General features: G+C 39.3%; 1 protein-coding gene across 1 annotated transcript; it reads right to left on the bottom strand.

Moving 5' to 3' along the window:
• Positions 1-3,885: 3,885 nt before the first annotated feature.
• LOC139740474 (uncharacterized) lies at positions 3,886-23,779 on the bottom strand. The gene is made up of 20 exons (XM_071651068.1): positions 23,661-23,779; positions 22,064-22,257; positions 21,115-21,256; positions 20,249-20,454; positions 19,348-19,566; positions 18,680-18,843; positions 17,183-17,292; positions 16,397-16,566; positions 15,800-15,982; positions 14,740-14,902; positions 12,560-13,831; positions 12,105-12,210; positions 10,555-10,679; positions 9,561-9,782; positions 8,927-9,019; positions 7,296-7,539; positions 6,349-6,493; positions 5,589-5,752; positions 5,057-5,113; positions 3,886-4,097 (listed from the first exon to the last, which is right to left on the bottom strand). Exons 2-20 carry the CDS (start codon positions 22,178-22,180, stop codon positions 3,914-3,916), a joined length of 4,086 nt encoding a protein of 1,361 aa, XP_071507169.1. The 5' UTR covers positions 22,181-22,257; positions 23,661-23,779; the 3' UTR covers positions 3,886-3,913.
• Positions 23,780-25,999: the final 2,220 nt, after the last annotated feature.

Raw genomic sequence — 25,999 nt, 5'->3', positions numbered from 1 at the left:
TCACCATTAGTCCATTATTTTAGTTATAAGGAAAGACGAATCTTACTACATGTATAACTTTAAAATGTGCCACCACAGTCTTTCCTGATCCTCTGGTAATAGGTGTGCCATGTACACACTGTACCGTTGATACAGTTGATAATGTTGATATTTTTGCGCGAATAATTTCTCGCGCTGAGCGGCTCAAAAACATATTTGCGAGTTCTTGAATATGCACAGTGTAATTGTCAACCCAAACAGAATGTGCAGATGAAATTGTGAAGAGATTTTCACCGGTTTTAGGATTCGCGCTAGCCAAAAGTAGCCCGAAATATGCGAAAACTAATGTACTACAAAAATTTCTGCATTTACAGTATGTGCAACTCAGCTCATGAATCCTACAAGGCAAAACTGAATGCTCCTCAGCAAGGCACTTTTTAAGGTTGATCGTTTTACTCACTTTCTACTGCAATTTTGCGCATCATAGAGCAAAGCATTAAATGCAAACATGTACATGTAAGTACTGTCCATTTCTTTTTGCTAACAAGTGAATCTCAGTACATGGTACTGGTATGAAAATATATTCATACTTGCTCATTTTTATGAGGGACATCCACACTGAAACTCGAACTATGCATAGACTTGGAATCCATTTCTGACATTCACCTTTAACCTTCAGATGACAAATTAGACCTTTGACCTACTAATGTTCACACAATAACCTACAGTTTTACTCACCTCATACTAACTACCAACTCTTACCCCATTCCCCACAATATCCCCGATATCTCCCAAGATATTCTACAGGACCAGTCAGCTTTATGTGTGCAATGGGTTAAACACTATTATTAAAGCCACTAATGTATCAGCTGCACATTAACAGTCTCTCGTACTACTGATCAGTTTGGATAAACAGCAAACTATTAAGGTCAATGAAAGAACACACGTCACTGGCCTCAAGGTTAAGATTGAGTGCAATGCCCCTTGGAAAGGAAGTTGACTTTCATGCTTCAAGTTAAATCATGCAAGCAGAATAATAGCTTTCATCACAATTGTACGTAAAACCAAAACAGTTAAGGAATTTTAACGGTTTCAAATGTTTTGATAAAACAGTGATAATGGTTGCAAGCACATTAGCAAATGATTAAGGTGGCAATGTCATATGCTCACAACTCTTGCACCAGTTTTATGCTTTTGGTCCATAATTTACCAATCAGTACCAATAATAATTGTTGGGTGTAATACAATACATATACTACGATAATATGATGCCATGGAGTTAATGTCGTTTCTCACATCAATGAAAGTACTTTGACGATCATGTGCATAGGTCCATAGAAAATCATCAAGGTGATGAGGTCACCGCATACCCGACTCATAGATGTGGTAGTGGCCAATTTTACTGTTACACTATTAAAAGAACATAAAATCATGAAATTCCATTATTTTCTCATATGTCCAATTCTACTGCACTTCTATTCATTTTTGCTGCATTTTTTTTTCCGTATTTATCAAAAACCACTTGAGCATGTGTGGCTTTGCATTTTTCTCTCTCGGCTGTCCACATTAGGATACATAATCCAAGTGTTATAACAGGTGGGGGGGGGGGGGGGGGCAACATTCACCTCAGCTCCAAGACAAATTAAACCTTGATGGGACTTTCCTGTGGAGCTGATTGATGATAATAAATTGCCATGTACCCAGGACCTCACACGCAATTATAATGTATTCTTCTTTATGTACTAGGGTGTCTTCATAAAACACCATGTACCTTTTATACTGGAGAGGCAGATCATGATGGATATAAACGGTGTTCTGAGCAATTTAAACAACTTTGTATCCCCTACTGTTCAGTGACTCCTGCAAAATTTGGTTTGAATTGCACCATGGGTTTTAGAGAGGAGGAAAACAAATATCAACAAGTTTAGGAATGAAAGACTTCCTTACTTTAGTCCTCAGCTCGGGTGAGCAGAAAATACACAGATGTTGGAAAACAATCCACAAACACCCAGCACTCGCGGCCTCATCACTATGAAACTCAAATAGTTTCAGGGTTTACCTCACACCATGATTCCTTTTTCTTGCTTGTACGTTTTTTTCAGTCTTCCGAGCATAAAAATGATTACATTGTACTTTGCACTGTCCAATCATTCATGGAAGACATATTGGAAGAAAATCAGTAATGATATCCAGTTAGTGGTGGGTATGTCCTGCTTAATTAACGCTATTCTGACAGCAACATCAACAACAGCAACAACAAATAAAATCATAGACAAATTATATGTGGAATGTGCTCTGACCAAAAACAATGAAACATGTGAGTTGTATTCTCTTTAAAGTGTACCTAACCTTTTTAAACTGTCAACAAACAAGAGACCCAGTGTCTAGTGCTCACCTGAGTACCGCAGGTTTATCTTCTATGCATTCTTGCAGACTAGACTACCTTAGAAGAAGATTGCAATTTTGGGGGGCTGTTGGGGCCTCCGAGTGGCATGATTTCCATCATTCTATTGCACTGGCAACAATACTTGATAAGTTTGTAAGAAGTTTCACCATGTGTTTTCATAAAAAAGATCAAATGTGAAAACTGGCCCCTAATTTAGTCCCAGACTCAAAGGGGCCACCCCTGGATCTGCCTTGAACAAAATTGAAAGTCCACCATCTAATGTATTCACTCAGAGCATTTCTGGCATGATAAAATACAATTTTTAAAACTTTCTCTAATTTGGGGTTTTCTGCCCCCTGTGAACCCCCATTTATACACATAAATATTCTATGTTTATACCTGCCAACTTTAAAAAAAAAAAAATAATGATAGTAAGGATCACGTGTTTTCAAGAAGATAAATTGTGACAATTTTAAAAAATTTGGTCCACCCCTGACCCTCATCCCCCCCCCCAAAGGGGGGCCTCCTGGATCCATCCTGAACAAACTTAGGGTAATGCAGATACCAAGCAATGCACTCAGTGATAACACTAACTTAGCTCTCTCACTTCTGGTTCTAGAAAAGGTTATTTTCAAAGATTCCTTTACATCGGGACTAGGCGCATTATGCCCATTTGATTAGAATACAAACGAACAAACTAAATAGATTCTATCATCACAGAGATACTGCCTGCCTAGTTCGGAGAAAATCGATCGTGGGGTTTTCAAGAAGCTGAAAGTGAAAAGTTTATGCATGACACACAGTGGACGAGTGATGACAGCTGATGAATAATCGCAACAGCTCACATGAACTTTTACCAAAGTGAGCTGAAAACCACTTGGGCAAGGACTCAGATATGTCTCCGACTAACAACATGATATCACAGAAGGTGAATGCAGAAGATTCATAGATGTTTTATGAGCTCTACTCTGTGATTTTCTCAATCAAACCTGCGACCAAACATGCCTCCCAGTACCAGTATACAAAGGGTCTCTCTGATCATGATTATGTAAGATGACAATATTTTCACAAGTCAGCTGAAGTAACTTCTTTTTACCTCCAAGTCACGATGATTGCAGTCTTTGGTATCAGAGTGATATAGAGTGTTAAGTGAATTCTCTTGGCAGGTACGACACATATAAAGTGCTCTATGTACTTTGGTGGTAATACCGCTCATCACACAAAGGGCTGATAGGTAATTTGCTACACATTTGATGCCAAGGTCCAGGGGGGTGTTTCATCAATTTAGTCAGCGCTGACAAGTTGTCAGTCTCCGACAATCACCATAGTAACAGTCACTGACCAGAGCTTCTTAGCCAATCAAAACCAAGGATTTTACTGAAATTATTAGTGACAGACAACTTGTCAGCGCTGACTAAATTGATGAAACACCCCCTGGGTCACAATGAAATACTTCCTTGCAGAGGTTCTCCCTCCGTGTGAGCAAGCCTCAAATGTGCAGAGGGGTGGGTGTCTACAGGATGGACACTGAAGGGTCCTCATGTCTCTCTATCTCCCTGGAGGACTGACGGGAGCTACTGGTGGGGCCTTCCCAGGTGCTTTGCCGCATTTCTGCTGCTGGTCATGGCATGATGAAAGGCAGACATATCCAGCATCGGCCAGGCTCTCGGCGATACAGACCTGCCTCGGGGTTGTGGTGTCGTACAGCTCGACATAGAGGGCGTCTTCGTTGCTTTGGTTTGAATCGAAAGGAAACACATTTCAAGATATTTTTCAATTCATCTGTGCTAGAGAGGGAGCAAGAAATAGTCATACACTTTGCACCAATCATTTTTACAGTTTGAAGTGCACTTACATTGTATATCAACCAGATTTGCAAATATGATTCAGGTCTTGCCATAAATAAGACAGTAAGCTTATTCCTCAAAATGAAAATAACTCACAGAGTTAATGGAAATGATGTCTGTGGTCCCTGGGTAACCAAATACATCACAAATATCATGGATACTGCACTTTAACCTGTTGAGGACGGGCTGATTTTGCAACAACACACATTTCCCATAGGCACTTGCCCGAGTATATTGGGACTTGTCCTCAATGGGTTAAAGGCAAAGGCAAAAGAGCTCAAAATTAATCTTCCACCATTTGGAGTAAACTTGTAATATAGTGAAAGGGTCTATCAAGAAATATGTATGTTGATTCAACTTGCCAGAATGAGTTGTTTTACAGTATTTTGAGATCAAAAGAGCAAAATAATTGTCATCATACACCATGTGTATGACTTTAACACCTGAAGCAACCTCCCTGTTCAGCAATGGTTAGGTGGAATGTTAGGACATAATTCAATGACCCTAGCAGTAGTACTTGCAAACAAGCTGCATGCACTTTACTCTCTCATTGAAGATCAATAGATACTGCTAAATCCTGATTTGTAATCGATGATAGAAAATAATGTAACACCAACGATTGGGTGTATTCTGAAATTGCAATACTGTCAGTGTACTTTCTTGGCTAACATTTCCCATTTTCATAGTCACCCAACTGAAACCGAGTTATAACAGCATTATTACACTATTTCTTATGCAAACGAGTCCATTTGAGATAAAAAACTGACAGTTTCTGCAGGCATTAGAAAACTATGTTTCACCTTTAACTCCTATTTCAAAAGACTAGAAGAGAAATTGAACCTACCTGCTCACAATGTAAGCAACCAGTGGCTTGTCAGTGGTCAGCTCTTCAAACAATTTTCTGTAAGACAAAGACAAGAGGAAGCATGCAAACTGATACACATGACATGCAGCTCAGGCCCTACACAGCACCATAACAGATCTAATTATCACAACCTGATTACAAAGAATACCTGCTTGCATGTCACTCACTCTGACTACAAGCAGGGATGTAAACAGCATTCCAGTATTCTGAGGGCTGAAAAGGCATATTTTTGGTAGAAAACAGTACTTTTACCTTTCAGATAATAGAAATGTGTAATAACACAGTTTGAGGAAAAGCAGTACTTTACATGCAACCTGCAGTAAAGATAAAAGAATATTTCAAAATACTCCAAAAAAAGTATTACACATCAGGCATTAGACATCTCTGTGCAAAGTGACACATTTACAAGCTTCTTTGCCATTACATATTCTCAGCATGAAAGGCCTCATATGCAAAGGGTCAAAAACATTGTACCCAGCTGATGGAGCCTTTCAAAACTTAACAAGATCACCTGGCCTCACTGCCTTCTCTCTGCTGGTCGTCCGGGGCAACAAGCTCCACCCCTGCCAGGAAGCACTCCACGGCCTGAAATGGTAGGTGTAGGAACTGGGGCATAGCAGGACGCACACGGGACCGACTCAACCACTCACTGTTCCCATAGTCCACAAAGAACACCTGAAGGCATACAGACAGTTTGATATCGGCCATTCAACATTCCTTGTTGATCATAATTGAATGATTGCTTAGGATGAAATGAAGCTTATGAAATAAAAGGGAATCTTATTATGCCTGTGACCACTAAAATTTCATAGTTTTACCATACATATCATTATATCAGGATAAACCAAAAGACAATATTGCAAAGGAATGGGACCTGCAAAATTACCTCGTCTTATATCTCAAGTATCTTGATATATCGGACCACATTATAGCAAGGTTTCACTATATCTTTTGATATGAGGAAGAAATTTGAATCTAAAGAAGCAGCAAGTGCATTCTCTCTTCTTAAGATTCTGTGTGTCATGTGATACGGATGTTAATATCTAGAGCACAGGAACAGGTAATATGACAGCATAAGATCAATGTATTTGTGAAAAGAACAGAGTAGCAGTCATAGATAAAACAATGAGTACTGTCAATGCCTCATCATATACAAAATGAAGCAAATGGCCATTTGTATACCACCTCCCACCAATACCCCCTCCCCCCCCCCAAAAAAAAAAAAAGACAATGAAGAAGATTGGTAAAATCTTGACAAGAGGGGGAGCTACCTTGACTTTGTTGTTCTCTGCATCGACATCAGTGACTCTTGCCCTATACCAAAGAGAATCCTTGGTGAACTGGGCACAAACGGTCTCTCCGAGGGCCAGCAGACTCAGGTCCTCCGTGCGACGGTAGGGTTTGCTGTATATCTCACTGTGATAGAAGTCAAGTAGTAAGCATCTAGTCCTCTAAACACCTTCAATAATTGCTTTAAAAGCAAAGATCTTTTACTGTACCTTGTGGAGACAAAGTAATCTGAAGTGTTTTGTAGCATCTTGTCAAAGACAAAAGAGGGCCTATCAAATCTTCAATTGTTTTACAGTCAATTTTGGAAAATGAGCACATCTCTACTTTAAAGGTGTAAGGAATAAATGACTAAACCCGTTGAGGACGGTTTAATTTTTCTACAACATGCATTTCCCATAGACCCCAGCCAAAGTATACTTGGGACTTGTCCTCAATGGGTTAATCTATTCCTGGCTTGGTTCCAGACCACTTTTTCATACAAATATGCAGGTAATAGGGTACACCATCCACATAGCTCTAAATGTCTTTAATAACAGCTGTAACAGAACAGTGGCAGTGCCTTCAGTGGTCAAGGCTAGTATATGGCACAGAACTTTAGTAAATATTTACTTAATCTGCATTACAGTAAATGCCAACTTTACTATGAGACTATTCCCTCCCCTTTACTATCAAGGAAAAGAAAGAGAAAGAGCACACAAATTTGTATGTGACTTTACCAATTTAAAATAAAAAAGGTAAAATATAACAATGTACTATCAATATGAAAAAGCAATGTTATCCACAGCTATCATTATACATGCAGAATATTCGATACAAATAAAAAATGAGTTTAAACTCATGACAGAATTACACTGCACTTTCTCCTGTTGACCACAAAAGTACTTTATGGCAGCTCAAAGGAAGAAAAGCATATATGCAGCAGGCTCACTTGATAGAATCCAGCAGTGCAGTCAGTGTCTCTCCGTCCTCTTTTCTCTCATCCGAGGACTGGTCCATGGATGACCACTCCCTCTGGACCAGGTCTAGGGGCTTGGAGCCAAAGGGGAGCTGGACCCAAAAGTGGACCGGGCTCTGGATGGCGGTCACCTCTACGGCCACCCAGCTCTTTGGCTCGGGCAGCACGACAGTCTCATTGCACCAAAATGCATGGGTGTAATCCACATATCGCTGACCTATGGGATGAAAGAGGACAAACAGCTGGTTAACACATTCTCAGATTATAAAGATACCTTGGGTTTCTCACTTCCAACAAGTTATAACCTCTTGCTCCACACTCCCAATGACACTGAAAAAGCAAAACATGGGAAATTTTAGGAAATTTTAGTTATTTGCCTTAAAAGGATGGACTAGAAAAATCTACTGTCAGGCAATGTAAATTTATCCCCTTGACAGCCCCTTGGCCAATATGAAATCTCTTTAATAGTGCATTATGTTTTATGAAGGGGATGAAAGATCAAGAGCATTTATTTGTCATAGGTTCAGAAGACAAAACACTGAATGTACTGTCACCTAAAATGGCGAGACCAGTCAATACAAACTGGCAGAACTCAAAGAAATGGTGGAGAAATTTGGCAAAGATTGATGGGTGAAATGGTACACAGAAGGATTAGCAAATGAGGGAAGTGTAGTATTTGTAAAGATGGACGTAATATTAAAGAGCTACCTGTCACAAAATGAACATGGCAATATACTCTAGTGAATACCTCAAGCTACAAACAAACAGCAACATAGCATTCAAATAGTCAGAATAATACAAACAAAGTGAATCAACAAATTGGAGAGAAATACTGGGCATAGCTCACCATAAGATTTAATAAATCATTACAAAACATACATTATGTAGCCAATACAACTTGGAGCAATGGTTGTGGACAAGTCAAAGGAAACATCCTAGAACAATGCCATAAAAATCTTGCTAAATTGACAGCACAATAATATCTACTCTTAGCTGTCGAGTCTCATGTCAATGGAACATTGAATAGATAGATGTATCAAAACTTAATATTTGGTGACGGCTACAGATCCTACGGTCAATTTGATACAGAGTCTGAACAAAAGCTGCAAGAAAAGAAAACTGTGGCTCGGTTCACTGGTCATTCAAAACCCAGCTTGTTTCCAGAGTGGTATCTGAACCAGATTCTTTAAAATTAAGGTAAAAGGTTACAGTTTACACTGAGCTGGTGGACTGTGAAAAATTTCAGCAAATGGTAGCTTTATCTCCTCTTAGCAACATGTGAAGTAAAAATGCATTTTAAATTACACTCAAGAGTGGGGAACGGAAGACCACATACGTTGTATGACATAGAAGAGGAATCAATGGTTCCATGACATTTGCTCCTGCGACAATTTCTCCGATGAAATATCTGCATACTATTAAAGCCAAACATAAATTCTACCAACCCACAAACATACCCTAACTCTAATCCTCACATTACACTAAACCTAAAACCACATCCCAACCCTAACCCTGACCCGACTAAAGTCCTTGGGGAAAATAACACTGGAACAATAGTCGCAGGAGCAAATGCCATGTCACTGGTATCAGTATCAACATCTTACCTGGTCTTGGATGTTCGAAAGGACAACTCTGACCTTTGTAGCAGAATTTACCCACTGCAGCATATTTGCACACTCTTTCACTGTAGTTCGATTCTGGGCACACACAAAAGAGTGAAAAGTGAAAATCGACAACAATGAATCATCCTTCACCATTAACACTGTTACACTGAATGAAAAAAATAAACAAAAATTATCTCCACCTCTGAAGCATGCCAACAGTATCTTTGAGCACTTCTCACTTGTAAATCATGAAATAGTTTTGAATGAATGGAATGCGCCTTGGTTCAACCAATAAGTTCCACAGCATTTTACAAAAAGAAAGGACAGGAAAATTAATTGAATAAATAAGTCTTCCAGTATTTCTTGCACTAGAGGTGTAGTATGGATGTTTGATGGGAGCTGATTCCAAAGCAAGGCCTCCGAGATTTGGAGGCATAGTCACCTGTTACCATGAAGTTCAAGACTTTCACCATACATTATCCTGTACTATGATTGGGTAAAATATTATATGACTTGGGTAAGTTTCATTCTCATGTTTTAAGTTCATCACAATGAAGTAAAAAAAACAGACTGGTGCAGTGTACATGTAGAACAATGGCACGGCACGAATCAGAGGAAATATGTGTTCACTCACTGACGCCAGTTGTAGCAACACCGAGATCATCCATATCTACCCCATAGCTGTTGACCTCTGACCTGAAGTGTTGCATCATGGGATTCCACTCATCAAGAATTTCCTCCTTAGCAGCCAGGGGTGGCTTGCCATCCACTGAACCTCCCTTGTGCCCACTGTGTGAAGACCCTTCCTCTACCTCAAGCCCAGCCTGCAGATGTAGGGGCTTTCCAGAATTCTCCTCTGCTGAGACCAATAGAGAATTGTTCCAAATTAAGAGACAAAGACCAAAGACACAATGAGCATGAGAAAGTGTAAAATGTATTGCATGAAATAAAAGTCATACCGCTAACAGTCTACTCTTTGTGCAGGGAAAACTGCTTGTGTCGTGTAGTCACAAGACAATCTTGATTATTTTTCTCCTTTGATCTTATTAATTTTTCATTTGTATATTTCTGCATAATTAAAATCTAGCTAAACATCACTCAAGAGTCAATAGCTGTCAAAGAATATGTAGAGAAGGAGAAAACATAACATGAAAAAACAAAAAACGAAATTGTGAAAATATAATGGAGTCAGCCACAAAATGAGAAATGGCCTGATCTAATGCACATCCTTTTAAGTGAAAAAGGGCAACTTTAGCAAAAAATAAAAAATAAAAAATAAAAAATGACAATTTATAAATAAATAAATAAATAGAATAATAATAATAAATGAAAACATAAATAATAATAATAATGAATGAATAAATGCAAAAAATAATTACAATAAATAAATGAATAAAATGGTAATAATGAATAACTAAATAAATGAAATAATGAATAAATAGATAAATAATAATAATAAATGAATACAAAAAATAATCACAATAAACATATAAATGAATAAATTAAAAATATCAAAAATGAGTGGGATATCATGATCCTTTCTTTTCAAGATTCTAAAGTCTCCAAAGACTTTGTCCCACCATGTTCCCACTAGAAATGACTTATCAGTTTCTTACAAAGCCACATACCATTATCTTCAACGACTGTCTTGTGGTAAAATGATGATGTCGCCAATCCCAAGTCTACCATCTTCTGGTTGATGCATACATCCCCTCCATCACTGCTGTCTGTTACAACCAACTCAGTCACACCACTGGCAAAGAAAACAAGACAGATTTTATCAATGCACATCACATGGGTCATTTCACCTGAAGCTAACCCAGTATGATGTCCACGGAAGACTGACAAAAAAATAAAAGGTCCATCTCTTGAAATATCAAACGTTACTGCAATTCCAATGATAGTTGTTGACTTTCACCTCCGTCAAGTGGCAGTGCTCAGTGAGTTACACATTATTTCTCTGCTATTCCACAGGACTCAAACCTGCAGCCAAAGTGCACTAACCACCCCTCCCCCTCCAACCCCCCCCCCAAAAAAAAAAACAAACAAAAACAAAAACAACAACAACAAACGGGCATTCCAGCTAGGTTGCCACTTCACAGTGGACATAATTATGTTGAATACAACTACAATAGTGTTCAGCTTCATAATCATACCAGGTACCCATTCACACTCATGGGTAGACATGAGCACTGCAGATAAATTGTCCCATTTCGGGACTTACAAGTTATGGCAGGGCTTGAACCTTCAACATTCTTTTTGAAAGCGCAAACCACTACACCATAACCCCTTTCCTCCACCTCCACTGTAATCACACCACTGTCAGTCACTGTTCTTTTAGTGGGTACTCAATGCCCACATGCAGAAAAGAAGATGACAATTTTCACCCTATCTTCATTTTAACAGAAAGAATAGACAAAGCAGTGATAATTGGCACTTTCTGCATCACCGACAGAATTAATGAATTGTGCAGAATGATTGAAACTGATAATGATACGCAATGTACATTACTACTGATGTGACATTTCTCTCTTGGTATTCAAGATCATCTTAAACCACACATGATCCATGGTTAGCATTTCCTTGTTTCAACATTCACTAAAATGCACTCAACAAGTAACTTCAACAAAGAATACAAATAAAAAATACACATTATTGAGCTAAGAAAAAATATGTTTCAATACCAACGAGATAAAACAAATAAAACAGTACAACCTTAGTCACTCAGGACAAAAGTATGGAATTTCTAGGCTCTTGAAAGTTGGGGCAACATGGAACTCAGATAACAGAGACCCATGATGTGTGTAGAGACTCTGTACTAACAAGTCCTATCATTTTACAGCTTAGAGCTGAGAAAAAAGAGAAAAAAAGGAAAATTCATTTTGGTCTATTTTTTACGGGTTTTGAGCCAACCAGTCGCTAATCATAAGATACCTATCTGTGATCAGTGGTAGACAAAGTGTGCATGAAAGGGTTGGGGTCATTAAAGAGTACTGATAACACTGCAATACTATGCACTACATTGTATATAATATCTGGGCCCCGTTTTATCAAAAGATGAAATCGATTTTAAATTTCCATACCAGGCAGGCTACCATAGACTTACAGTTGAAATCAACTACATACAACCCATCAATTTTAACTCTTCATAAAACAGGGCCCTGGTACTATGACTCACTCTGATGTTGGACTTTCTACCACCTGCCCTGTTAGTAGCTTCTGGAAACCACACATCTCAACCAGACCCTTTGTTGATTCCACAGACCAACCAGGGCTTTCTACACCTTGAAATGATAAGGATAGATATGAGTGTGAATAAATATTTTAAAGTTTGCAGGGCGGGAAGAAGGCAATGTAGGTATTGTCCATGCAGGTTCAAGCAACAACAATTAGAATATTCAAATAAACAAATTCTGTGCTGACTCGCTTTCTTTGCTATTGACTCACAAACTGCCCTACAATGAGGTAAATACGCATAGATTATTTCATGTTTTTAACACAACACTGAATAATTGGTGCTTATTTACGTTGATGTAGAGCAGTTCTGTCAATCAGTTGCAACGATGAAAATATTCCATAAGCAGTAAGAACCATCCATGACTATTACATGAACTTTACCAGCACACGTTTTACCTGCTTTGTCATTATCGCCTTGCTCCATGGTGGGCTGAATTCTTGCCATCCTGCAGGTGAAAACTAGTGGGGGAAGAGTGGTAAAGCTTTTGTCCAGTGGGAGGACTAACTCCTGTGCGAGCCATTCCTCCTCTCCAAAGTCCACATACCACACACAAATTCCCTTCTTGTCCTGAATGTCAGTGATAGTCCCACGGTACCAACAGTTATCCACAGAAAATTTGGCGCAGCAGATGTCACCAACTACAGGCCATCTGAGTGGACGCTCTTGCCGACCACTGCTCTTGATGCCACTGTAGAAGTTGTTGAGGTCTTCCGTCAAAGTGTCCATGAGCTTCAGCTCGCTTCCTATCGCATGGATGTAGAATTTTCCCGGTGAAACCACATGTGAAATGGCAAACTGAATTTGATCTCCAGCACAGAGGGATCGCTGCTCCGGGTATTTCTTCCCAATTTCTCGAATGACGGGTGTCTTTTGCACGGGACGAGGGGGGCTTGGTTGCGATGGTTCGGGAGAATGGGGTTTGGTGATGACAGGACCAACACTCTCTGCTTCACTTCCATCCTCTGCACAGGTGAAGAACTGCTCTGTAGGGTCAGCTGAGCAGCTGTCCTCTGTAGTTAGTTTGCAGCTTTCTCTGGCAGGATGTTTCCTTTGTTCAAACTTCCTCCTAGCATCACCCGGAGAAAACTCGCCTTGATGTGCACTCCTACCTGAGGTTATGGCATGTTTGGCATCCAATGGCTGCTTTTGAGGAAAATATGTAGAGCTCATGGCAGAGGACACACCGCTGGTTGAGGTTGGACTGCAGCTCCTAGGGCTCTCTGAGCCACAGCTTGCCTGGTGGTTCCCACCAGTGGAGGCAGCATCATCTTTCCCGGGCATCTGCCTACTGTCAGCTGCAACCTGCGTCACAGTTTCTTTCGAAAGTGCTGGCAATTTCAGCTTCTTATTCTTCACACCTGCTTCGGAGCAGCTGGTCTCTGTTGTCCTGGGGTGTGGCTCACACTCCTGCCCCGATGGTTCACTCTCGTAGATCTGGTTGGCGAGTGTTCCTGGTGATGTGCTCGGGGGAACATCGGTACCTTCGGACGAAGCTTCCAGCTCTTGGCTTCTCCTGGACTTCTTGGTCTTCTTCTTCTTCTTTTTCTTTTTCCCTGAAGAGGAAGACACTCCTGACTTGTCCACCTTGTCATCAGGGTCCTTCCCCTCTGTCTCAGTGGCATTTTGTGGCTCTGAGGTCTCTGGAACAGGTGTCGAAGTCTCAGACTCTGCTGAAAGATTGAAACCAATTCAATTTACTGAACTGCAGCTTGAGTAAGAAGTAAAAATGGTCATAAAATATTCTCGTTCGACTGCAAAGCAAATTAGCAAAGTCTCCCGTTTCTCTTTAAGCTCTATTTGTTACATGCAACCAAGTGAAAAGAGAAGCTGTGAGAACATTTCATGGTCAACACAACAGTTTTGTGCTAGAAATCATAAAGAACAGCTTTCTCAAATTTTCTAAGAACCTTATATCAATATGCTTGCTGCTGGGAATGCTGCAGCTGTGATGGTTACATAGTGCACATGTGACATGAATGTAATCTATCAAGAGATCCCTACGCATGATACTTTTGAATACTGCTGTCAACTTGTCATTCACTGAATCGGGTCTAAAGATGCTGGTACAACACAAGGATGCCTGCGCTCAGTGTCCATGTGCATAAGAGCATTTTCCACTCACTCACAAGGATGCAAGTTGGCGGTAATATTGTAAATTTGCAAAAACATGCAGTGACCTGCAAAACTTTGAAATCAAATCCTTGCAAACAAAATAAATAGATTATTGAAAAAAAAAATGATGCAGTATCTTCCAGATTCAGCAGGCATAAGATAATAGTCAACCCACTGTAGACCTTCAGTATATCACAGGATCAGCATAAACCACTGTGTGACTGCAAACGGACAGACCCATTGCTCTGGGCTTTGGGTTTCCATTCTGCTATTTAAACTTGTGAACAAAGCAAGCCATGCTACTCATCACTTGGCAAAAAAAATAGAACACATGAATGGATTATCAATGCAAATCTGAAGTGATTATACATGATTTATAGTTTCGAGTTGGTAAGGACTTCATTCACTCATGAATGTTCTTTAGACCATGTAAAAACAACAAAAGGGGGAATGTGGCATGAACCTGGAGGTGCAGTTTGAGGAGCATTTTGTGATTGGCAAGCTTCCTTCTCGATGGCTTCAGGTTTCTGGGCGTGGTCTGTGACAGGTGTGGCATGGGTGTGGTCGATAGGTTGACTTTCAGAGATAGCTTGGTGGTGGGCTATCATAAACTTGGCCAAGTCCACCTTATACAAGGCAAGACAATAACATAGTGCCATACCAATTAGTCATACACACCAACATTTTCGGAGCATGGTAAAGTGTTCGATTACTGTACAACCAGAAATATTCATGACATGAAACTTTCACAAATTGGACCAACAGCCTTAGTTTTTTTTTTCAGCAGGAAACCTTCATGATGTGGTGACTGGCATTCAATGCATTGTGTGGACAAAAACTTCCATGTGCATTTTACTTTTGCAAATCTTGGCTCCTTGCAAAATTCGCCAAAGTTTCATGCATGAGAAAATGTCTGGTTTTACAGTGTTGTTCGTTCAAAGAGAGACACTGAATGATGGATTGGAAGATCTTCATTCCTAATGCTACTTGATTTCTTCATCATTTTTACACATCATCAGTAAAATCATTTGAAGTAGCAATCATATCTTATATGCAGTGGCAAACATGAAATACTGAGATACAATTATGAAGTATCACTTTCCTTAATACAGCATCATCAATTTTTATTTCTCTGACATTATGATAGAATTTATGTAAGGTATGTGAAATCAAGGACAGAAAGTCTTTGGAATGAACTGGACTGAAACTAACACTAAGGTTGGGGGAAAAGTACACAAACATCAAAAGCTCTCAACACATTTTTTTTTTTTTTTTAAACCTGCAACCCTCCTGATTCAATGACATAATTATGTCAACAGAAAATGCCCTGTAAGAGCAAACATGCTTGAGCACTTACTTTTTCCTGACACAAGGAAGCATGTCTACATATTGAAAATTACTGATGCATAAACTTCACAGTGAACCAATGTTGCATGACTTTCATTCTTCACCCATTTTTGTCCCCCACCCCCCCCCCCCCCCCCCCACCAAAAAAAAAAAAGTTACTGAATGGAACTTCTCACTTCTCTGAATTCACTCTCATTGATTTGCTGGATGTAGGCGAGGTCAATGGATGCTAGACTTTGGCCCCCTTCAGCTGGATGGACCACTGTTGCCATAAGAGGACTGCATCTCTGGACCAGTTGCCTGAAGAACTTGGTCTCCTCTGCCGACCAGTGGGGACCCTTTGTATCTTTAGGCTTTACCTTTACACAAACCATGGAAGGGGTAAAATAAATCAAACCAAAACTGAAAAGGTTATGCTGGATATTAGAATCCATGACATCAATGCTGAATATTGCTGGAGAGGACTTAGGTATACATGAAGGTTTTCAGGGTAACATTTCTGCAGTCATTTTTTTTTTTCACCAGTCAGTCTTAGGGAACATTTTGAGTGAGAGTGAATACTACAAAAGCTATGAGCACATGATGTCAGTGAATTACCTTACTATACATACTGTCCAATGGTCAAATTAGACAATTTAATGCACATAATTTACACTACTCTGAGGGTGGTTTACCCAAATTTTACTACGGTTTACTGTAATACACAGTGTGTAATCGTAAAGGCTGAAAATGCTCTTATATCATTCACAAGAAAAAAAAAAAAGGTCAACAACCTTGCTAAGTCTACAGCAGACAGCCTTAGCTGGGATCTTCATGAAGCGAGGGTGAAGTGGGCGGAGACGCGAATTAGGGATGCGCTCCCGGTTGCCATAGTCCATGTAGATGATATCTACCATGCACGTTTCCTCTGCCTTACCATCTGATGATGGGTGTAAGTGGATGGCTAACCAGGAAATGATAAAACGATCACATTTATTTTTAATGTACATTTTTGTATCCATGCAAAAACTGGACAATGACTGTACTTTCATCAAGGCAACACTGATTCAAGTTAATGCTGTTAACACTGGATTAAGTCAACTCAGTGAATGTACAAACATTCCAAAAACATACTGAGTTTTGTTTTTATTTCGTATTTGACTATGATGAGGCAAATCACACCATTCTGTCTCTTCATCTTGACGGCATTTGATGATTCCAAAAATAGGTCAATATGACCACTGGGGCATACACATGCAGAGATAAGTGTACACTAAAAACAATCACTAATCCTGGCAATCAAATAAGTGTACATACATATAAAGGTAATAAATAGATCAATAGACAGATATTATATATATATATATATATATATATATATATATATATATATATATATATACATACATATACATATATATATCTTGACGGCATTTGATGATTCCAAAAATAGGTAAATATGACCACTGGGGTATCTATATTATATATAATATACATATAGATAGATAGATAGATAGATAGACAGACAGATAGACAGCAAAAGAGATAGAGGAGAGTGAGATTTGTATGATGCCACATACCTATGACGCGAGCTCGATACCAATTGTCATCTTCTGTAAAGCAGGCGCAGCAGTACATGCCTACTTTGGGGATCAGGGCTGGAAGTCTAGAGGCATTGCTGTAGTAATGACTGAAATCAACACAAGAGCATCAAAATTTACTTCTCTTTCTGTAGGGAGTAGAAATATATTATGACATCATTGAAAAAGAAAAGAAGATCATAATTGTGACTTTACTCCTGCCATCAAAGCACGTGAAATAATAGGTGTACCCCGCCAACAATAAAAGGTGCATTTCCTGTTTCCAGTAGGTTTCATACGCAGTTAAAGTGAAAATCCCCTCCACAGTTACATTAACAAAATAAACAGAGTAAATTTTAAGGATCACAACAGTCAATGATTAAAAATCATGTACATGTATGTGTCATAAATATATCATTTGTACATGTACATTATTACTAATGAATTTTCAAAGTTCCACATGCATTATCTGATTAGCAATACTAGTCATCATTACATCAGGGCTCCACACTAACTTTTATTTTTGGTGGCCCAAAGGCAAACATCCGACCTTTTTCGGTGGCCCGATCAGGCCACCAAATTCTTCATTTCTGAAATTTTGGTGGTCCGACGTGCATTTTTGGTGGCCCTGGGCCACCGTTAGTGTCGAGCCCTGATTACATGCACATACACATATAAGAGACAGATATCATTGCCCCAACAAGTGTTCCCTCGACCCACATATTTGTCTTTCCTTACTTCTTTGATTATCGAATTGAAAGAGAGTAAATAATTTTTTTCACATTTAATTATCGCAGAAGCATACATGTAATAACTATGATATCTGTACAAGCAGAAACCGTAAAACCAGATATTTTTGTGTGCACAAAACTTTTGTGAATTTCATAAGGCACAACTCCCAAAAGTATTAGGCACTCGAAAGTTTTGTATACAGAGTGCATTGAATGCAAGTGCCAATTGGCAAAAGTTTCAAGCATTAAGAGGGGAAAGGTTTGTAGTTGCCAAATAACCAATGAAAACATGATTCAAAATGATTTTAAGGTGCACAAATCAATGGGAGCGTGATGAGTTGACGACATCACCATTCCAGCTAATAGACCGTTTCTGTAATGTATTACAATTCACGGCTGTCTCTTTTCCTACAGCCTGGAAAAGAAGCTTTCATCTGTTCCCTCCCATTAAAGTTCCCTAGGTAGGAATGCACTTAGTTGTTGCTACATACTGTTGTAGGTAGTCAAGCTCCAGCAAGCTTTGTGGTTGTTAGGGCATATCAAGCAATAAATTTTGATATGCTATCGAACCGGTCTACTGGCAGATTTGGTCACCTCTGTAAGTGAAAATGTATGCAACTTAAAATCACTTCACCTTTTTTGATCTATGTCCAATTTTGATGAAACTTCTCCCACTGCTTGTCTGATCTATGCTCTTTACTATTTAAAAAGGTCAGCACAAACACTGTGTAGAATTGCACTGTTACACTATGATGGAAACACATACCCAATCTCCCACATGAGTTTGTCGATGGATGAATGCACACGCTGTATCCAGAAGATGTATGGTGACACCACCTCGCTAACCACAACCTCAAACTTCAAACCTTCCTGGAGGACTAGGGGCAAAATCTCACGAGGTGTCTTGGATAAAGGGGGCTGACCTGCACCCTGTGGTGAAAATGAAGATCACAAAATTTCTTGTTACCTATACATATTTTGTACAAGTATTGTCATACATACGTAAACACAGGTAAAGAAATGCCTCAAACTAAGTCAAGACTCCACGTTCCAAGATGCTTGATTATCAAATTCAACTTTTCATGTGACAATGTGCATAACATTACTAACACTTTACTAGTAAACTTGGTGAGGAATTGGTACTAAGGAAATTGGGGGTACGAGTCAGTGTATGAAGGCAAGTTTGATAAGTGTGAATAAACCCAGTAATGAAAAAAAGGTGTAGAGGTGCATGATATAGATATCCAAAGGTGTTGACGGAATGATCAAATCTGGATGACTTGAAGAAGTGACTGACGCATGCTAGATAAGCAGGTTTACAAATATTGATGATTATGATAGGAAACATACATGAGATCAATTTATCGATTACTCCTCATGTAGGAGATGTAAACAAGAGCACTGTGTATTTAATCTTTGCTCTGCAATGCATACCTTAGAAGGCACGTCCTGCTGTGTAGTCAACTTATTACCAGAGGACGTGGCATTTGCACTTTCAGGGGTTGGCACTGCATGCTGAGAGCCAAGTCCTGGAGCTGGACCCACACTCTCCACACTGCCTTGGGATGAAGATAGAAGTTTGGTGGAACCAGATTGCTTAGGCTGAGGAGGAAATGATGAAGGTGTGGAAGATTCTCTCACCTTGGCAGTGACCTTGACAAAGGTGAGAAGACAGCGAGAAAAATAATGACATTGGACTGAAAGATCCTTCTCAATCTGCCGTTGATCTTGACATGCTGGCATCAAGAATATAATTTCGGGTGAAAACTGTTTCCATGGAAACTTACTATGAAACTGGGGTGATCTGCCACATACTGGTACTCTTAGTCGCACATAACTTCTTTGTGAGGTAATTGATTTTACTGTGTTACAAGATTGTTCAATGTGGGGTGCTACATTCTCTCTGCACGCAAAGCTGAATTTCATTCTACCAACGGTGTACATTGTTTTGAAACACTAAATCAATATACGTGCTATGTCCTGTATTGAAGCACTTAAGTACACATTTTCTTCTGAGAGAAAACACAAATTATGTAAGAGGGCAAAAAGGGACCAAAGCAGAAAAAAAAAGACTAAGAAAGAGGAATAGCAGACAGGCAGAGGCAGCAAAGAAAATCAGATCAGGAAAAGTCAATTTGGATATGTTGGGCATGTGCAAAGAAAAACATGGGGGGGGGGGGGTATGAGCTCCAATAAGGAGCAAATCAGAATTTCAGTTGAAAAGAATCCAAGATTCTGTCTTTGTTTAGCACCCTAACTATCGGGTTTTACATGGATAAATGCAACTATTGCCTGACCTGAGCAAAAGAAACAAGGGCATTGATGTAATACTAACCATTGAAGTTTTTGGTTCTGGGCTGGTGCATTGGGTGCCACAAACTGAGCCTGCCACACTTCCAGCGCTGGTCACACTGCCGTCATGGACTGACCATCCACTGTTCTCCGCTGCAGACTCATCCGTCCTGTCTCCAATTGTTGGTGCACCACACGTACGTGATCCAACTGTCTGTCCATCAGTTTCTGTGTCAGACGAGCTCTCCTCTGTGTTTCAAATAAAAGGATTAAAGGACTGCTTGCATTTCAAACTTTGTGTAAATACCATGCATCAACAGAATTTTCGAGGGCAAAATGTGGCACCAAGCTCAAACCCATACTGTACTTACTTTCACTTAGACATAGACACAGACAAATACACACACACACACACACACACACACACAAACCAAACAACATATGACAGGCAGACGAATACACAGACACTGCTCTGTAGCAAGCAGCCTCCATTTCATTGTCTTGGGAGGAAATCATCTTAAAAAATGTTTGTTTAGTTTGTTTGTTGGTTTGTTTTTCCATGGGAGGGAGAGGTAACATGCAGATACCCTTGGTAATAGCCAGATGATGCAAGATGTGTTTAAAAGTACATTATTTCATGATCTGACAATTAAAGGTTCGAGAGTAAAACTGATAACTGACAGGTATAATGCAACTGTTTTCATTTTCAATTTCGAATGGCCAAGATATAATAGTGATGCTTCTCTAATCTCGAATAATGAAAACATACATCCAAGAAGCTCTGTTGGATGTGTTGCAAAGATCATAAGTTGTTTTATCAGCTTCAACATTTAGCAATTACAGAGAAAATGAATAGAGTGAAAGGATGTGCACAGAGCATCTCAATGAACATGCTGATGGGCCACCGACCTGAATCTAAGCTAGGAAGATTAGCTCTAAGAAGCATGAGTCTGGTGAGGCTCCTGTCAAGCCTGGAACTGACAGCGGGATAGTTCTTCAGGAATTTCTTCTTGTCTGGTTCCTGCAGTAAACTCCTCACATCTACCATGATCTGCGAATTATAAATGTAACTGGCATTAATGTAATGAGCAATGCTGCTGGCAGAAGGACATTTATACACACTTTCTATCATGTTTTCCAGCAATGCCCTTCTACAACTGCGACTGTTTATTTAGGCTATGAAAATTCACAACCTATAATAGGACAACATGAACCGATGTATTGGAACTTTCACTCAACCTTCTCAGATATAATACGAGTCATAAATGTCATCTTGCTCTGATTTTCTATAGGCCTGTATCATCTTTCTCCCATCGAACACTGAACAGTCATTTGAGTGTAAATTTGTTTCATTCATTCTTCCATCCCGGAAGCACTAATAAGAGTTTATCCTTTCTGTTTCACTCTTGTAATTACTGTGCTTATGTGATACTAAAACTAAGAAATCAACTACTATCCTTTGATATGAACAATATTCATTTAGTGTCACTTTAAAAATGAAACTCACTTGCTTTGACTACATAATGTGGATACAGACTACAGAGAAGCCAAAAGAACTTGTAACTGACAGAAATGGATTTCTCAGGTTGCCTTTTAAAACACTTATACGACGTATAATGAAGTTACCACCAATACTAGTAGTCCACTTTCAAAAATTCTAGTCAACATTGAATCAATATTTAAAGTAGATTTTTGCCTCCAATTCTTCAATTCTTCTTTATCTCCTTCATTGATATTGTTTGCTGACTATTGCTATAGTCGCCCGAGGCAAACAACAGTCAGCAAACGGTATCAACCAGGCACAACTTAACAATGATGCTCTCCTTTAAACTCTGTTAGTTCACATTGATGCACTCACCTCCTTGGATATATTCTTGATATGTTGCACAACCTCTGTTTCCCTCGCCTGCAGCTCTGCCACCCTGGTCTCCAGAGTTTTCTGCATTTCTACAATGTGCTTTTTGCGGGATGACATTGTGCCGTCTCTTTCAAGTCTACACGTAGAGCATTGGTTTGTAGATATAGTCACGTCCTCTTCAGAAAGACTAGCATCTTGAAGTGAACAGAGAACAAACAACATAAAATAGATGTAAGGATGACTTTTCTTTGATAAATGTGTTGCCTTTACACACTGCACAAGACGTTGAATTCATATAGGTATTACAAAGACTAAAGATCCTACCACTACCAGAGCTGGCAGCTGCGTTGTAAATTTCACCATCTCATGTACATGTTATCATATCCTGTAAGATCTACTGTATTAATCGTGTATACACAATGGTCTCCTACCACTACACTAGTACCGGTACTACCGTGGTACTGTAAAACGAGAAATGTTCACGTGCATTTTAATTTCGCGAATTTCGCGAGCGCCAAGATTCGCGAAATTAAAATGCAAGTGAAATTTCTTTTCTACACTGTATGCAGTGAACGCAAGAGGCAATTCGCGAAAATTTCTTGCCACGAAAAAGGCCGTCGGCTCCAATTCGCGAAAATTTCGTGCCGCGAATATATCATGTTTTACAGTATTATGGATCTCCAAAATACAATTTCATTGTTACTTTGAATTGGACAATAATCACTTCAACCATTTAAAATCATACCATAAACTTCAAATTGTTTACACATAGAATCTAAGTGCAAAAATCCCTACACAATAAATAACACCCATTCGCAGAGATATCAACTGACACTGTCCGAGCGTCAAGACTGTTAAACCATGGAGCTACTATACGTAGTATCAGTACTACTACTACGCTCCATGGTTTAACCAAGTTTCTAAGCTGGCTGGGGTGGGTTTCTTTTTTTTTTTTTCTCTCTCTCTTTTTTTTTTACATGCCTAACATGGACACAAGTTCTGTCCTGAAGGTACTACTACTCGACACACACACACACACACACACACACACACGTTATCATCAAAAGATTTTATTCTTCAGTCAGTACAGTAGATGCAGTTCAACTTGTCGACCCACTTTATACTTTTTTTTTTTGTAATTGAACTTGAAATCTATAACGCGCTAGAGTAAGGTTCGACAATTTCTATATTATGGTATGGTTTCCTGGTACCCTGCCCTACATGTTTTCGACGAGGGACGAGTTACAATCAAATAAGAATAGGCCTACTAATATTTACTGTTTATATGAAGTTGCCAATAAATACGTAACTGCTTACATCCCGATCCCTAGCCCGACCAGACGCTGCGCTTCGCTATGACTGGGCTGTGTAGTTACCCGATCCCAGGCCCAGGTACAGGTAGGGCCATAGGGTCGTCTACACACTTTGGGGGTTCGGCACTACTGTGTACTGAGCTGCGTGACACTTGAATAAGATGTGATTTTCAGTATGATTCCGGTCCAGCAAACACTGACAGGTCGAAGAGTCACTTAGTAAAATCATTTATTACCAACTAACGTTAGTTCACTGTGTAAATAGCTGGCAACACATCACCTACATCAAGTTCGAGTTTTCTGCTCGTCGCACAGGGCAACCTTGGATTGCACAATGTATCCAGAATTTTGTCGCATTCTCTTGCATATTGCGATATGACAGCTAACCGCAACGTGTTTTCCCTCGTCGTCTAGTGTACGTGGGTGTACCTCTAAAACTGGGCCGGGCAACCTCAGACGTCTCCGAGCCCGAGCGAGCACCCTCTGTGTTGACAAGTGCGCAGAACCTGTGTAACAGTGCACGTGCTGCAGTGAGCTCGTGTTTACACCAGAGTGCCGAGCACGTTGCATTATTTTGCAATCATCTTCAGCCAAACGCACGCTATGGTATCTCCAAAGAGCAACTGTTTTCATCGCAAGTTACCAAATGGACAATGGGCCAAGCATTAAACAAAGAGCAGCAGCAACAAGCACAACATTAATAAACAACAACAACAGCAACAACAACAACAACAACAACAACAACAACAACAACAACAACAACAACAACAACCACCACCACCACAATAACAACAACAACAACATCATCATCAACAACAAACACATACTGTATTCAAATTCAGTTTATAGTGACCATTGAGTGCATTGACAATCAGACTGACATATACATTGACAGATGTATGATTTCGAGACCGATGCAGACCTACGTAACTACAATAGCTGATACATTGCAATATTCGAGGATTCTTCCTAGCTAATCAAGTACAGTGATCAGCTGTAATACAGCCCAAGCCATCTTGAATCGATTCACAAAGGTCATTTGTTTATTAAGGTTAATTGTCCATGAAGAAAGACTCAATGCGCTGAGTCAGCAAAATCCAGTGAAGAAAACAGTTATCATATAAAACAAAGAAATTTTCAATTTTATGTTTAAGACTTTGGTCTAGTATAGGCCTAATGATCCGATGAGGTGAAAGGTCATCAAACTGACAAATTCTAACTAAAAAAATATTTATAATTAAGAATCCATTTTGGATATTGCAAAATTGCAAAATCTTCTCTTTGTTGGGGCGATATTTACATTGTTAGTTTTGGCTTTCAGTCTAAGTTGAATTGAAGACAAGCAGTGAATTCCAGATTAACGATAGTAGGCGCCTATATCCCTCTATGTAAAAAAGAAATAAAAAAATAGAGAAAAATTAGGGAAATAAGAAAGAATGGAGTATCGAAGCACAGTCGCTTGATGGGATAGATTATGCCTAGACCTAAATTATGACTTTGTTCATGCCGCAGACGTGTATATACAAACTTATCGTGATCTCGGAGAGGAAGGACCCGGGGGTGGGCAAATGGTTATAAGCAGCAAGCATGACAAAAAGGACAAGGGTTTTTCTTAAATGTGTGTACAGAATCATATAGGCCAAGGTCTGTCTAAAATTGATATGTTTTATTTGCACATTCCATTTGAATTAGTGCATATTTTGAAGCACATGTCAACATTTTTCTCGCCTTTGCTCTTGATTGCATGATGGTTAAATTATGGGAACAATGGGGAACAATAAACATGATCATGTTGTCGTCACCTGTTTTTTTTTTTTTGCGCTGAATGAGTTTCAAATCGTGAAAATTAAAATGAAAGAATGAATCGATGGACTGACTGATCGCAAAAGGAATCCGAAACGTGGGTGAGCGTAGTTTGGTTGGAATTACTTTTGAGAGATATATTAGATTGCAAACGACATAATTATCCTTTATATCACGCCACAGACTCGTTTACAGGCTAGTCAGACTACAGAAATAACGTCAATGGATAAAATTCCTTTAGTATTCCCGGGGGGGGGGGGGGGCATATAAACCGATCTTTATTATCTCATGACCTCATGATATTAAAATTATTGGCATCGTGTATGCAATTTCGGTTAATTTGGCTTATAGTGTTTAAAGAAAGTCTCAGTTCGACTTTAATAATTATGCAGCAGCCAAAATGTTATCAAAAAGTAGGCCTATAAATGTAAAAAAATCCCCGTGAAGGTAATTAATACAACTGCTGTTTCATTGAGCAAGATATATATATATTTTAAATCTACTAATAACACTTCCTTTTTTGCTTGCATCTGCATCATGATCGTTTAGGACATGCATCAGCCAGAGGAGTAATCAATATCTTGGGACCCGATAGCTCACGTTATACCGGGTATTTGTCAATAATAGTGAGGTTCCTTAAAGGACAAGTTCACCTTCATAAACATAAGGATTGAGAGAATGCAACAATGTTAGTAGAACACATCAGTGAAAGTTTGAGGAAAATTGGACAATCGATGCAAAAGTTATGAATTTTTAAAATTTTTGTGTTGGAACCGCTGGATGAGGAGACTACTACAGCTTGTGAGTCATATGCGTACAA

Source organism: Diadema antillarum, unplaced genomic scaffold (genome assembly GCF_040938485.1).
Source record: "Diadema antillarum isolate AM-2024a unplaced genomic scaffold, OU_Dant_1.0 seq00000855_RagTag, whole genome shotgun sequence".
Classification (NCBI taxonomy): domain Eukaryota; kingdom Metazoa; phylum Echinodermata; class Echinoidea; order Diadematoida; family Diadematidae; genus Diadema; species Diadema antillarum.
This window is presented reverse-complemented; position numbering and strand designations above follow the sequence as displayed.

Coding starts and splice junctions, on each gene's coding strand:
- LOC139740474 (XM_071651068.1), bottom strand. CDS start 22,180: ATGTCATCCCGCAAAAAGCACATTGTAGAAATGCAGAAAACTCTGGAG. Junction 20,455..21,114: donor TCTTCCTAGCTTAGATTCAG/GTCGGTGGCCCA, acceptor TTTGAAACACAG/AGGAGAGCTCGTCTGACACA. Junction 16,567..17,182: donor GTATCGAGCTCGCGTCATAG/GTATGTGGCATC, acceptor TTTCCTGGTTAG/CCATCCACTTACACCCATCA.